This window comes from Sorex araneus, chromosome 2, assembly GCF_027595985.1.
Source record: "Sorex araneus isolate mSorAra2 chromosome 2, mSorAra2.pri, whole genome shotgun sequence".
Classification (NCBI taxonomy): domain Eukaryota; kingdom Metazoa; phylum Chordata; class Mammalia; order Eulipotyphla; family Soricidae; genus Sorex; species Sorex araneus.
The window spans coordinates 233182397-233197191 of record NC_073303.1 but is presented as its reverse complement, the minus strand read 5'-3'; the positions used below and the strand labels follow the sequence as shown (position 1 = coordinate 233197191).

At 63.4% G+C, this 14795-nt stretch overlaps 3 protein-coding genes across 4 annotated transcripts; all 3 read left to right on the top strand.

Moving 5' to 3' along the window:
* Positions 1-338: 338 nt before the first annotated feature.
* YJU2B (YJU2 splicing factor homolog B) lies at positions 339-6290 on the top strand. Of its 2 annotated transcripts, none has more exons than XM_055128392.1 (10): positions 339-384; positions 2372-2421; positions 2508-2561; positions 3225-3307; positions 3535-3590; positions 4026-4086; positions 4582-4724; positions 5156-5328; positions 5401-5539; positions 5696-6290. In XM_055128392.1, exons 2-10 carry the CDS (start codon positions 2419-2421, stop codon positions 6142-6144), a joined length of 1161 nt encoding a protein of 386 aa, XP_054984367.1. In that variant the 5' UTR covers positions 339-384; positions 2372-2418; the 3' UTR covers positions 6145-6290. The 2 variants fall into 2 exon arrangements, with proteins under 2 accessions (XP_054984367.1, XP_054984368.1); XM_055128393.1 differs by lacking the exon at positions 339-384 and adding an exon at positions 410-690.
* Positions 6291-6557: 267 nt separating this feature from the next.
* Positions 6558-11392, top strand: MRI1 (methylthioribose-1-phosphate isomerase 1). Its single transcript, XM_004616804.3, has 8 exons — positions 6558-7198; positions 7294-7532; positions 8009-8184; positions 8565-8741; positions 8825-9049; positions 9444-9572; positions 10391-10446; positions 11312-11392. The coding sequence occupies exons 1-6, from the start codon at positions 6695-6697 to the stop codon at positions 9569-9571; spliced, it is 1449 nt and encodes a 482-aa protein (XP_004616861.2). The 5' UTR covers positions 6558-6694; the 3' UTR covers position 9572; positions 10391-10446; positions 11312-11392.
* C2H19orf53 (chromosome 2 C19orf53 homolog) lies at positions 9634-11589 on the top strand. The gene is made up of 3 exons (XM_004616805.2): positions 9634-10288; positions 10391-10446; positions 11312-11589. The coding sequence occupies exons 1-3, from the start codon at positions 10120-10122 to the stop codon at positions 11435-11437; spliced, it is 351 nt and encodes a 116-aa protein (XP_004616862.2). The 5' UTR covers positions 9634-10119; the 3' UTR covers positions 11438-11589.
* Positions 11590-14795: the final 3206 nt, after the last annotated feature.

Sequence of the window (14795 nt, the reverse complement as noted above, 5' to 3'; positions counted from 1 at the left end):
ATAACAATAAATTAAAAAAAAAATTTAAGGAAAAAGCTGTTCTGGGCTCGCTAGACGCACCTTGCGAAGTCCGGAAACCCTCAACCGGACCCGCCAGGCGCCTGGGACCCAGGCAAGTGCGTTTCTGATTGGTCCGCGCGGAAAAGAGGGTGGGAGAGCAAGGAGCTTCTGATTGGTCCCTGAAAGGAAGAGGGTGGGCCTCTTGGAGTGCGCTCGGTAGGGAATTGGCCGCTCCCGGGGCGTTGAGACCAATCAGCGCAGGGCCGTCCCTTCACCCCGCCCCGCGCTGGCGCCTTCGGTCACGTGGACTATGCACCACGCCCCCCGCGCGCGCCCTGCATTCACTTCCGGGCACGGGCGCGCCGTGACGTCAGGAGGAGGCAGGTAAGTACGGCGGGCGCAGGGCCGAGCTGCCAGGGAGGGGACCGGGGTCCGAGGGCCGGGGGGTCTGACCGCTGCTCCGCCCGGCCTCAGACCCTACTGCCCCGGACGGGCGCGCGGCTGCGCGGGGAGCTGCGGGTGCAGGCGCGGGTGCCCGGGGCGAGCCCCGATGCAGAGCCGGGATTCCCGGAGCCCGGGCCCCACCTGGGCGTTGGAGCCAGCCTCGATTTACCCCTTCTGGAAGAGGACCCGCCGGCCTGTCCGGGTGGCGGGAAAGACCTTGTCCAAGCGCGCAGTAAGGCGGAGAAGGTGCAGGAAGGCGCCACCGCCGGAACCCGCGGGGCAGGACGGCATCTTGGCAGGCAGATAGCCTCTGGATAGAGGTGGAAACCGAGGCAGCTTGCCCAGTCATGCAGCTAGGGAGCAGCCGAGGCGGCAACCCCCTACCCAGTCCGTGCAGCCGCTCCCCTCAGGCCCCCCAACTCCCTACTCCCCCGAAATGCAACCTGTCATTACCTCTTTGCCCCCTGGAACCCTAGGTTTCTTATTCATTCACCCTGAAGAGTAACCCCACGCCCCACTTTGTGCCTTCCACTGAGAGAGGGTATTACACTCTCTCTCTCTCTCTCACTCTCACACCCCCCCCCCCCACACACACACTTACACCCCAGTGTTTACTGCAGTCATGGCAGCGCCAGAAAGTCTGTTCCTATCCATCCTGCAGGGAAGCCCAGCGGAAATCAGATAGTGCCCAGCCACTAGCCAGGAGAGCTGGAATTCAAACCTGGAGAACAGGCAGCACCCACCCTCACCCCCAGATAATCTCTGTAATGTGCTTAATCTTGTTGGCAAAGGCCTGTGGTCAGTCAGAAGGCGCCTTTGGAAGGTGGACAGGAAGCTCCTATTGGTGACAGCTCACTGGGGAACACATTTCCGTGGCCAGAAGTGGAGCTTGGGGGCCAAAGCAATAGACTGGATGGCAGGAAGGGTGCTTGCCTGGCACGCTGCCAATTTGGGTATGATCCTTGACATCCCAGAGGGTTCCTGGAGCACCAAGGATGATCCTTGAATGCAGAGCCAGGAGTAACCCCTGAGCATCCCCCCAGAATAACAGGGTTTGTTGGGACACAGCCAGAGCCTGCCAGGCCTAGAGACAGCCGAGAGCTGGGACCATTTTCCACTGAGGAAGCCAAAGAGACAAGCACACGGCAGAGACACATGACCCCCGAGTGCAGAGCCAGGAGGGAGCCCTGAGCAAATCAAATTTCACACTGACAGGGGGAAGTGTGGCACTGCTGGTTCCAGGGTGCAGACCCAGAGAGCAGGGGTGCACATATGACCCCTAGTACGTGCACATTGCAAAGGGGACCACAGGTGAAAATTGTGGCACTTGGGGACCAGAGCACGAGGTCAGAGTCTCCCTGTGGGGCAGGGGTCCCCAGGAATGAACTAGAGCAACAGTGCCTTGGGGTCTCTTTGTGGGTGGGGTAGAGCTTCCTTTGCTCCAAATGATCTCTGGTTAAGGGACCCCCAACCGCATCTTTCTATGGGGGCCAGGCCGGGAGGAGGCTGTAGCAGGAGGATGTGGGGGACCCCAGGGCAGGAGGTGTGTCCCACCATCAGAGCTCTGGGGATGTCTGGGTCCCTCTCTTGGACAATGACTTCCAGTGTTGGTAGAGAATGATCGAGGGGAGAAGTGGCCCCTGTGTCCCCACAGCGTCAGGCCCTGGGGCGGGCCCACAACTTAGATTTCCTACTTGTGTTTTCTTGGGGACTTTGGTGCCGGAATGGACCTTGGAGTCTCACCTGTCCAGACCCCCCGAGCCAGCTGTCGGGTTTCTGTGGAGGAAGACACTGGGGCTGAGGCGGGGAGGGCTAACAGTCACTGGGAACTGCTGTGTGATTGCTGCCCACCCCGGGGGGGCCCACCCGAGACCCCCCTCCCCAGCTCACGGCAGCCCCCCGGAGCTGCAGGCCTTTGTCTCTGCAGATCTGCTGCGTGCGAGCCTGCTTGGAGCCTGAGAACCAGCCGCCAAGATGGTGAGGGGATGGGCGGGGGCTCCTAGGGGCTCCTGGGCACCCCCCACCCTGCGCGACCTCTCCCCTCACGCTCTTGTGCTCCGCAGGGCGAGAGGAAAGGAGTGAACAAATACTACCCCCCGGATTTCAACCCTGAGAAGGTATGAGAAGGGGGTGCCTCCCCCCGGCACTGTCCGGGCTGTGGGCTGGGGTGTCTCCAGCTCCTCCTCTTGCTCTTGAGGCTGGGACCTTCCAGCAGAGAGGGTGCCAAAGGGGGTGCACTCCCAGGAGGCGACAGGAGACCGGGGTCCGCCCTGGGCACTTCAGGGTTCCCTGGCCACTGGGGACCCTCTGCCTCATGGCGTGAAGTACAACCAGGTGTTGGTGCCCCCCAAAAAACGGGGTGAATGGGTAAAATCATGGAGGGAGTCAGATACCCACACAGGTCTCAGCCTCCACAAACATGTGCCATGTCACCCCTCCCGGCCACGCCTCCCAGCAGAAAACAGGGACTAAGGGGCAGGAGCCGTAGGACGGTGGGGAGGGCAGTGGCCCTGCACATAGCTAACCTGGGTTCAGTGCCCAACGCCCCATAGGGTCCCCCGAGCCGCCAGGAGTGATCCCTGAGCACTGCCAGGAGTGGCCCCAAAACACAAAGGAAAAAAGGGGAGCCTGGGGCAGGAAAGGCGTCTGTGGTTCTGTGGGAGGCAGAGGAGTTACTCTGAACCTGGATTCCTTGGTCCGATGACTCCCTGTGGCCCCCGGGGGCTAGGCCAGGGGTCAGGGGCCCCCTGCCGACCTGCTGCCTTCCTGGCCCCACACAGCACGGCTCCCTCAACCGCTACCATGGCAGCCACCCGCTGCGAGAGCGGGCTCGGAAGCTGGCCCAGGGCATCCTCATCATCAGGTACGTCCGACTCGCGCTCTGTGTTGGTGGGCACAGGGGTCGGGGGTAGGGGGTGCAGTCATGGGGTGCTCACCTGGTAGGGGTCCTCCCACAAGTCCCCCCACCTCAGGCGCAGGGTGCGGGCAGCCAAAATGCCACGTGCACATATGGGAGTAAGGGTTCGACCGTGTGTGTGCGCGCACGTGCGTGTGTGCCTGGGAGTGGGCTCTGACCGTGTATGCCCGCAGGTTTGAGATGCCATACAACATCTGGTGTGATGGCTGCAGGAACCACATTGGCATGGGTGAGCATTCCCGCCTCCAACCTGGTGCGGCCTCCTGTGGCTCAGTTTCCCTGGCGGTGAAACTCAGGCTTCATGGGGCCCTGGCGTCCCCAGCGACCGACTGTGTGCCTCAGGCCCAGCAACTCCCCCAAAATCCAACATCATAAATAAATCTGTGTCATGTCCGAGCCAGGAGGAGGAAGATGGAATGAGGCCCCAGGGACCGCCCAGCACCTACCCCCACAGCCCTACCCCATCCCAGGGACCACCCAGCATCCCCCTCAGGGCCCTGCCACCCCGGCCACTGGGGCGCTCCCTGTTCTGGTGGCCCCCATCCGTTCCCTGGTCATGGGCAGGAAGCGGAGGTCAGCATGCACGAGGGCCAGGGCACTGGAGCCAGGATTTAGAGCCCCAGGGAAGGGTGCCAGGGTGCCAGCCATGCCCTCTCTCATGCAGGGGTCCGCTACAACGCGGAGAAGAAGAAGGTGGGCAACTACTACACGACCCCCATCTACAGGTGCGTGGGACCAGGTGGGGGGACGGGAATTTGGCCTGGGTGGGTGCCCTGCAGCCCTCACCCTGCTCCGCTGGCCTTGGGTCTCTCAGTCAGGAGCCCCCATGATGCCCACCCTCCTCCGTGTGGTCCCCGGGGTCCCCAAGGGTCCTCGTGCCACATGCAGCACCACGTGCATCCATTCCTTCACCTGCCCAGGAGGCTCCCCTTTGCCGTGGGGGCCCCTCTTGCGTCCCCTGCAGCCATCGGGACGCCCTTTGAGCAGCAGAGCCCGGGTGCCCCACAGTGCCCCTGACAGGGTTTTACTCCCCAGCTTCCCTAAGTGCCCCTCAGAGCTGGCGCGAAGCCAGAGAGGTTTGGCGATGAAGGGAGGAGGGGATGGGCGGGTCGGCAGGTGAATGTGGAGGGAGGGGCAAGGAAGCTAGCTCTCCTGTGGCAGCACCCCGGCACCCACCCCCACATGGCCCGGGGGGTGCCCTGACCATCACAGCCCCCCAGGTTCCGCATGAAATGCCACCTGTGTGTCAACTACATCGAGATGCAGACAGACCCCGCCAGCTGTGACTACGTGATCGTCAGTGGTGCCCAACGCAAGGAAGAGCGCTGGGACATGCAGGACAACGAGCAGGTGCTGACCACAGGTAAGGGTGCCGGACACCTTGTCACTGACCTGGTCACACCCCCACCCCAGGCACTGACCCGGACACCCCCACCCCCATCACTGACCTGGAGCCCTCACCCCGGGCACTGATTCACCCCTCCTCCTCAGTCACTGACCCAGATACCTCCCACCCGCTTTCATCACTGACCTGGACCCCCCCCATCAACCCCATCACTACCTAGGGGACCCCCTCAGCCCATGACTGCTCCAGGGGCCCCACCCACCTCCATCACTAACCTAGATCTACCCTCGCCCCCAAACCCCTCTCCATTACTGACCCGGACACACCCCAGCCCCATCACTCACCTGGACCATCACCCCATCACTAATCCAGACCATTACCCAAGTCTCTGACCCAGGATCCCAGCCCAGCCCCCACCCGACCCCCTTGGCCCGTTGGTGTCCCCGCAGAGCACGAGAAGAAGCAGAAGCTGGAGACCGACGCCATGTTCCGGCTGGAGCACGGCGCAGCCGACCGCGGGACCCTGCAGAAGGCGCTGCCCACCCTCAGCCACATCCAGGAGGTGCAGAGCGCGTGGCGGGACGACTTCGCCCTCAACAGCCTGCTGCGGAGGAGGTTCCGGGTGAGCCCCAGGGCGCAGGGTGCGGGACGGCGAGGGATGGCAGGGCCGGGACTCATGGCCCCCTGCACGCAGGAGAAGAAGAAGGCGCAGCAGGAGGAGGAGCAGCGGGACCAGGCGCTGCAGGCCAAGGCCAGCCTGGCCATCCCGCTGGTGCCCGAGACCGAGGACGACCGCCGGCTGGCGGCGCTGCTCAAGCTACACACCCTGGACTGTGCGTGGGGGCATGGGACCGCCGTGTTGCGGGAGGGCAGGGTTGCTGGGCTGTGGGACTGTGGGGGGTGCCGGGCTGCAAGGGCATGGGACTGCAGGGGTGCGGGGCCTTGCCCAGGCTGCTCTCCAATGCTGGCACCTCCCTGCATCCTCACAGCCTACGAGGATAAGCAGAAGCTGAAGAGGACAGAGATCACCCATCGCTCTTGGTTCAGCCCCTGCCCAGGTCCAGGTGGCGGCAGCAGAGCCAGCAGCGGAGTCCTGAAGAAACTGGTCCAGGCCCGCCGCGCGGCACCCCCCAGCAGCCCCGTTGCTCCGTGCCAACTGGGCATCGTGCGCCGGCCACCCCGGGACGTGCCTGAAAGCCTCCAGGCCCCAGCCGGGACCCCTGAGTCAGGGGACCAGCCCGAGGAGACCGCGCAGGACAGGTCCACAACCCCCCCAGACTGCCACCAGGAAACTTCCCAGACCCCCAAGACTGGCGGGCTGGAGGGGGACTGTCTGCAAGGGACCCCTGCAAGGGCGTCCGAGCCCCAGGACCCGCAGCACCACCACAGCTTCGGCTCCTCCCTTGTGGCTGACTACTCGGACTCAGAGAGCGAGTGAGCCTCTGCCGGGTGCCCCCCAAACGCCAGCGCGCTCTGCACACCCACAGCGGCCCGCAGCTCCACTGTTGCACCTTGAAGCTTGGACCTCGCCTCCCTGTAGTGATGGAGTTTTATTTATTTGGTCTGGGGCTGGGGGCTAGGGGTTGTGCCTTGGGGGACATTCCAGCATTAAAGCTGTTTCCTTGCCCTCAACTTGGGATCCTAGCTGGGCCCAGTAGCTAACTGCACCCCCGTTCCCCCCGGCCCCTCTGACTGGTTCCCCAACTCCAGGGCCCCGAGCGGGGGCTAGAGTTTTGGGCACGTCCCAGGGTAGTCAGCGCACGAGGGCCTGGCGGCGGCTTACCAGCAAATGTTGAGGGGTGGTGAACATTGGCCTGCAATCAGGACAGACTTCTGGGTGACATGGGATCACCCCCAGATGTCCAGATTTCTCGGGTGCCAGGGAAAAAGCCCAGCTCTATGCTTTTCCTTTATGCGACCTGCAGAAAACGGCCCAGAACCCCCGGGGCTGCAGAGGTCATGCTCAAAGGTGCCTGTCAGGGGCGTGGATGTGGAATATCCAGTGGCGCCATCCGAGTGGCCCTCAGACAGGACAGCAGTGCGAGGACAGTCCCGGAGACAGTGACCCTGGACCACCGGTCCGGCTGCGGGTGCACGGACGCCTCCTCCCGGGGGAGGCCTTGGACCTTGCGTCCCGCCCCCCTGCCCTGCGCTCCGCCCCCTGCGCTGAGAATCCACCGATCGAGCCGCTCTGTTCCGCCCCGGGCGCTGGTGTCCCGCCCATTGTGCTGCGGCTCCGCCAATCGGGTCCCTCTGTTCCGCCCCCTGCGCTGCGCTCTGCCCCTCGGCCCCGCCGACCCGCCCCACGTGCGCGCCAGACCCTGGGACCCCCGAAAGGTGGAGAACGCGGCTCCCGCACCATGTCGCTGGAGGCGATCCGCTACTCGCGGGGCTCCCTGCAGATTCTCGACCAGCTGCTGCTGCCTCAGCAGACCCGCTACGAGGTGGTGGGCTCCGTGCGCCAGGCCTGGGAGGCCATCCGCACCATGAAGGTGGGGCCGGGCGGCGGGGTGGCGGGGCGGCCGGGGTCGGGGTGCTCGCCCCCGCTGCCCCTCACCCCCGATCTGCACCCCCGTGCCCGGTCCAGGTGCGCGGCGCCCCGGCCATCGCCCTCGTGGGCTGCCTCAGCCTCGCCGTGGAGCTGCAAGCGGGCGCCGGGGGCCCGGGGCTCGCCGCGCTCGTGGCCTTCGTGCGGGAAGCGCTGAGCTTCCTGGTCACCGCACGTCCGACCGCGGTCAACATGGCCCGCGCCGCCCGCGACCTGACTGCCGCCGCCACGCAGGAGGCCGAGCGGGAGGGCGCCACGGAAGCGGCGGTCCGGGAGAGGTAAGGGGGCCGCAGGCGACCGCGTCGGGAGCGCCCAAAACTTGCACCAATTTTGCGCGCAGCAAACCGCGCACGGAGAGCCAAAACTCTTGACGCGAGGTTATGCAGGCGGGGCTGGGAGTGGACCCCGCACAGCCAGGCCCCCCAGAAGTGCTTTGCACCCCGTTCTCTGTCCGCCCCTTTGCCGGCTGTTCTCGGCACCGCCTCTTTTCTTCAGGGTTTGGCACTGGTAGCTCTTTTCTTTCGTTGGGCCCCTTTGCTTCCCACCCTTCATCCGGGCCTCTGCCACCAAACCTTTACACGGAACCCCTTTCGCCAGTGGGGTTCAATCTGCGCTCTCCGGTGGGGGATTCTGGCTTCCCGCCCCTCCCACAGCCGCCGCACTCTGCCCCTTGACAGCAGCCCCTCCCCCACCCGTGTCAGAAACAGCCCTCACCCACCACTCATAACAGCTGTTGAACGCTCCACCCCCCCAGAGTGATCCGCTTCGCTGAGGACATGCTGGAAAAAGACCTCAGGGACAATCAGAACATCGGGGACCTGGGAGCCCGCCACCTCCTGGAGCGGGCGGCCCCAGACGGTCGAAAGGTGGTAGTGCTCACCCACTGTAACACGGGGGCGCTGGCCACTGCCGGCTACGGCACCGCCCTGGGTAAGTGGATGTCGTCGGAGGAGTGGGCAAAGGCCCACTGGGGATGGAAGAATTCTTGAAGAAACCTCACGAGTACAGAAATGCAGAGGGCTTTGGCTTCAGGTGTGGCTAGATCCAGCCGCTCAGTTACCAAAGAGAGATGGGGTACTTGATTGGAGCGGGGAGGCTGAACCCTGAATTCCTCAGATTTCCTGGCCTGCCTGTGTCCCACCCCTAGTACCTGGGGATTGAGACCTTGGTGGTGAATGATTCCATGGCACAGGCTGCAGGCACACTAAGCACCTGCCCTGTGCTCAAAGTCACGCCTGTGTGGTGCACTCCTTCACGCATGTATTAGGCACCGACGGTGTGCGCCATCACTCCTGTGTGTGCGCCCGCAGGTGTGATCCGTTCTCTGCACCGCCTGGGCCGCCTGGAGCACGCGTTTTGCACGGAGACACGGCCATACAATCAGGGCGCCCGCCTGACGGCCTTTGAGCTAGTGTACGAGCACATTCCTGCCACGCTCATTGCAGACAGCATGGCGGCTGCCGCCATGGCCCAGCGGGGTGTGTCAGGTCAGTGGCAGATACCCTCCACCTTGGCTGGACTGTGAACTCACTCGCACCTGACCTTCCTCCCGTCTGCTCTCTCTCCCTAGCTGTGGTGGTGGGAGCTGACCGTGTGGTCGCCAATGGGGACACGGCCAACAAGGTGGGCACCTACCAGCTGGCCATCGCCGCCAAGCACCACAGCATCCCCTTCTACGTGGCTGCCCCCAGCTCCTCATGTGACCTTCATCTGCACACGGGCCAGGACATCGTCATTGAGGAGCGCCCGGGACAGGAGCTGACTGAGGTGCAGGGAATTCGAATCGCGGCGCCTGGTAAGCCTCTGCCCTGGGACCAGGTCTGTGGGGTCTCCTCAGTCTTCTGGGGCCCGGCTGGCTAATGGGCCAGGAGCTTGAGCCAGCTGCCTGGGCAGAAGAAGGGCATCCGTGCAGAGATGTGGGCAAGGCCGTCCCTAGCTCCCCCACAGAGCTGGCAGTTGAACCACAGCTGTATACAAGGCGAGCACCGGAACCTCACTCTGGCTCTCCGGCCTCTGTTTTTGTTTTGGAGCCACTCGTGGTCCTGCTCAGGGACCCATGTGGGGTGCCAGGGATTGAACCTGGGCCGGCTGCATGCCAGGCCAGCCCCCTGCCTCTCGACTGTGTCTCCAGCTTCTAAAGGGGCTTGTACCCAAGCATTTCCAGCCTTCCTTCTCTTTCCTCCCTGCAGGAATAGGGGTCTGGAACCCCGCCTTTGACGTCACCCCGCACGACCTCATCACTGGCGGCATCATCACAGAGTTGGGGGTCTTTGCCCCTGAGGATCTTCGGGCTGCCCTCAGCGCTGCTGGCTCCTGAGGTGGACCCCAGAACTACCCCACCCTGCCCCCATTCCTTTTGATAAATTTATAATAAACGTGTCTGCCCTTCTCTCTCCAGCCAAAGCTCTTGAAAGCTTTGGCTGGAGAGAGATTTATCTGGATTACATAGATTTGGGGGCATCCTTGAAAGTTTGCACAGGCGAACACTTCAGGTGAGCACTTAATGTGTCCTTAATCCTAGTGTGAATCTTACATGGAAAGAACGTATAACAGTTTGCATTTTTACAATGTGCCCAGCAAATGTTAAGCTTCTGGTGGGGGCAGCAGGGTGGGGTGTACTACCTCCAGTGATGCTCAGAGCTTACTCCTGGCGTGGCTTGGAGATCCTATGGGGTTTATAGGATCTGCCGTGTGCAAGGCAGTCACCCACCCCCTGTCCTATCGCTCCGGCCCCCATGGAAATGTTCAGCTTTTCCTGAATACCTTTCCAGTTTGGGCCCATCGTTAGATGAGCAGCTACTGGCCCTTTAACTCGCCACGCATATCCCATGAGACTTTGCGCCACCTGCCTCCTTATAGCCCATTATGCCTTGCGCCTCCCAGCAACCACCTCACTCAGCGCCCACTTCCGGCCCCGCCTTTTCCGGCGCCTGCGCTACCATGGCGCAGGGACAGCGCAAATTCCAGGCGCGAAAGCCCGGCAAGAGCAAGGGCGCGGCCGCCGCGGAACGCACCCGGGGCCCAAAGAAAGGCGGTGAATAGCGGGGACGGAATCTGGGGCTCGTGCGGGAGTGGGGGTGCCGGCTCGAAGCGGGCCTGGAGGTCCCCAGCGTCACGGTAGCGCGTCTCTCCCCAGGTCGTGTCATCGCTCCTAAGAAGGCGCGCGTGGTCCAGCAGCAAAAGCTCAAGAAAGTGAGAGTGCACGGACGGGGGCGCGCGGGCATGGGGTCTGGGGGGCGCAGGGCATGGCGTTTGCAGCCTGGGCAGCTCCCTGGGATCCGAGCTTCGGGGTCCTCCCTGGTGCCGTGCGACCCGGAACATCTGTGTTCTGGGGACCCTGGACGACCAGGACGGGCGTGCACATGAAGAGCCTCAAAGCCTCTTGATGCCGGGAGGTAGTTGTCAGGGCCGCGCTTGCCTCCTGGAGTCGTAGGACGGGGCGGGGATTGCAGTCAATCTGAGATGGGCTTACCTTTCAGTGCTCTTCTTTAGAATGCTTCTTTTAAATCTCTGGGTTGCTGGGCTGGAGCATTTAGGAAGCCAGGGCAAGCGTGGGATTGTGGGCCCCTGGGCACAGTGCACGCTGAGGACCCGAGGTGTGAGCCCGTTACTTTTCCACATTTGCTAACCGGCCCGCCTAGAGACCCGTCTTCCCTGCCCACGCAGGGGACTCAGCCAGAGCACGGTGAAGGCTGCGGTCCCCCACCCCATCCCGGGGTTCCCAGCCCAGACAGCTGCCTCCAGCCCCAGTTGAAAACAAGCCTAGAGGCTATGTTGGGTGTCCAATGAGGGGACAGTTTGTGAGGAACACACTGGAAGGTGCCATTGAACAGCAGGGCAGCACGGAGGGTGCTCACCTTGCACGTGGGGCCACCCAGGTTCTATCCTAGGCACCTCATGGGTCCCCCAAGCCCCGTCAGGAGTGATCTGAGCACCGTGGGATGTGCCCTCTTATCCACCACAAAGGAGCCAGAAGCCCAGGCACTGGGTTGGGGGCTGACGGGACCCTCTGGGAGCTGGGGTGAAGGAGTGGCCAGCACCCGCTGCCTGCCCGCAGGACCTGGAGGTGGGGATCCGGAAGAAGATCGAGCATGAGCTGACGATGAAGGCCAGCTCCAGCCTACCCAAGAAGCTGGCACTGCTGAAGGGGATGCCTGGCAAGAAGAAGGGGGCGTCCTCCTGACCGCTGCTCAGCAACAGCTCAGACCTTTCAGCGTAGCGGACACGGACTCCCCAAAGCCGCAGGCCACACCCCAGCCCAGCCTAGCCACTCTATGGGGAGTGGCGCGGGTACATTCTGTGCCCCAATTCACAATAAACTCCCTTTTTCATTCCCGTGGGTCAGCCGGAGTCTGTGTGAGGGCCCAGGACACGGGTGTCTGGGTCTTAGGGCCAGGGTCTCTTCCTCCAGCCAGCCTGGCCACAGGCAACCCCTTTGCCATGAGCTGCGCTTCCCCTGCCTCAAGTCACATGCCTGCACGCAGGGACACCATGGGAAAGCACCCTGGACATGCCACACAGGCCTGCAGAGTTTCGTTCTAGCACCTTCCACAGGTCATCTTTATAGGGCCATCCCTCACCCAGGTTCTCTGCACCTTCATGCCCCCAGAAGTGCCCTTGGTCACAGGCAGGGCCCGGGGAGTCAGCTGACCTCGCTGTGGTCTCTTGGGGAGGTGCAAGGATTGTCCAGTGTCCATTAACATAAGGGCGCTTCTGAGGATACTTGCCTGCTTGCAGGCCTGAAAGTTCAATGTCCCACCCCAGGGGTGCTGGAGGCCAGACAGCCCCCCTCCTGCACCTCAGTCCTTGGAGCACCCCTGCAACCTAGGATGCCAATACAGAAAGCACTTAGGATCTTGCGGTACTGGGGATTCAATCAGCCTCTGGCATGCAAACTGCATCCCTGACCCTTTGCACCATCTCCCTGGGCTGCTGGGTTTGGTTATTCAGGGTGGGAGCTCACAAAGGGAGATGGGGGCAGGTGTGTTCATTGGACTTTGCCTGGCATGCAGCTGACCTAGGTTCAGTCCCCAGCATCCCATATGGTTCCCTGAGCGCTAACATGAGTGATCCCTGAGCACCGCTGGGTGGGCCCAGAGACAAAATGGTGATGAGGGTCTGGAGCATATGTGCAGTGATTCTCTGTCAAGCACTCCCAGGGGGACTGGGGGTTCCCAGGGCTACTCTGTAAGGCCCAGGGCACCATGTGGTTGCAGGGGTTAAAACCGTCTGATCCCCTTTGCTATCTGGCCCCCCAACACTTTACTGTTTTTGTTTTGGAGCCGCTCCTGGCTGTGTTCAGGGCTTCCTCCTGGCTCAGCTCAGGGATCTTTCCTGACAGTCATTCCTGACAAGCACCCCAATTTGTGGAGTGCTGGGGGTGGATCCCGGCTCAGCCTTAAACAGGGCAAGCACTTCACCTGTTGTGCATCTTTGATCCCCGCCCTCCCCCCAACGCAGAGACGCGAGTTCCACCTTTAGTGCTCCCAGAACAACGGGAGGAGACAAACCGGGGACACTGGGCTCAGGAAGCCGGATGTCCAGTGGCCCTGAGAACCAAGAGCACTGTCGCTGACAGCTGTAGACACCACTTCCCAGGAACTGGGAGGAGGGCACTGCAGGAACCCAGTCCAGGTGCCAGGGTCCCGTGGTGCCAAGCAATGTGCACCCTGGCCAGGAAGAGCTCTGTGCTAGGGTGGAGACCCTGAGATCACTTCCCACTGCCCCTACTGGCCCCCAGAGCAGGTGTCCCAGCTGAAGGCACTGCTCACCTCCCACTCACCCCTCTTTCCAGCCCTGGAACATTCACTCATTGGGCCCCGCCCTCACAGCGGGTCTGAGCATTGCGCTCAGCCCCACCCAAGTGCACGGGACCCCCCCCCCCCCCCCCCCCCCGCCTGTCCCACAGCCCCGGAGTCCTGGGCCGTGGGACACGCGGCACCTCCGGCGGCCACCAGGGGGCGCCCCGGACCAGGGCCGAGGAGTTCAGTAGCCCGGGTGGGTGCAGCCTTTGTCTGCGCCCGCCCCTTGGAGGTGGCCCGAGGGGCCAGGAAAAGCCCGGGGGCGAAGCAGGTCCGGGTCCGGAATGTCACCCCCGGGTGCCCCAACAGCCTCATTTTTCCTCTTCACGGGCCCCGGGGCGCGACTCGGCCTCGCCCTCCGCTGACCCCAGACTTGGGGATGTGCCAGGCCAGGCCAGGGCCACTTCCCGGCCACCCCAAGCCTCGGTTTCCCCGAATGTGACGGGGTGGGGATGGGGGGTGGGGGTTCGTCTTTCTCCTAGGGCGAATGCTGACGCCACTAGTCCCTGCCCGGTCGTCCCAGAGGGATTCGGGGACGCCCCCCACCCCAGCCTTCCCTCTGCTCCCCGTTTCCTGCCGGGTCGGGACCTTCATCCCTGAACCTGCATCCGCCAGGCACGGCCGGAAGGGACAGGCGGGGGCCGCGGGGCCGCGTCCAGCGGGACCAGGAAGCAAAGTGCCCGGGCTGGTTCCTGCCTGCGATGGTCCTGTCGGGGGTGGGTGGGTGGGAGTGGGCAGCCGGCCCCCACCCCGCGAGGGACCCTCTGACAATAGCTGGGTATTCACCTCCGCCGGTCCGCAGGTGCCAGACTCCCCCCAGTGTGAGCCTGCAGTGTCCCCCTGTCCCCTCGGGCACGCGGTTTGGGGTCAGCAGCGGCGGATGCCCAGACAGTGAGCTCATGTGGCTTTCATTTCCCCCGCAGCCGGGGCGCGGTGGCTGCGCAGAAAACAGGGGCGACTCAAGCTTGGGTGGAAAGAGTGGGATTGAAACGGCCCCCAAGAGGTCTGGAACAGGGAGCCCCCCTACCCCCCGCCCTCCACCTCCAAGGCAAGTGCAGCCGCGGCCCCGCGGAGCTGCCACCCCCCCACACCCGACAGCCCAAGGCAGGGGGCGGGGCTTGAGGGCTGGCCCCGGCCCCGGGCTGCACCCTGGCGGGTCCCGCGCCTTAAGACGCGACGGTATCAGCATCCCAAATCACGGTTAAGCCCCTCGCTCCGATGGGAGGTATTGGGAGCCCCAGCGTCCACCCAGGGGCCTGGAGGGACAGATTCGACATGGGAACACCCTCCCAGCAATGCGGGGATCCGTGCATGACCAACCACACGGCCTGGTGCTAACCAAACTGGACTGGACCGCTGGGGAGCACCGGCCTGGAGTCCTGGTTTGCCAGGGCCCATTCTGAGGCCTGGGTTTCACCTAGGCTTCTGGTATACCTTCCCTCACCCCTGGACTCCTAAGGTCCTCTTCTCTGCCTGCAACCCTCTGCAAAAAAGAGACCCAGAGAGACTGCTTGGGGCTGGAGTGCATGCTTTGCGTGCCACTCACCTCTGTTTGAGCCCCAGCACCGCCAGGAGCAACCCCCGGGCACCACCAGGTGTGGTCCAAAATCGGACCAGCTGTGATGCTGGGACTGCAAAGCAGCCCCACCTGGCCCCCTCAGGCAAGTTTCCCCTCAGCCTCAGTTTCTCCATCAGAGGAATGCAACCTACCACCCCATTCCTGAGCCTTCAGCTCCAGCT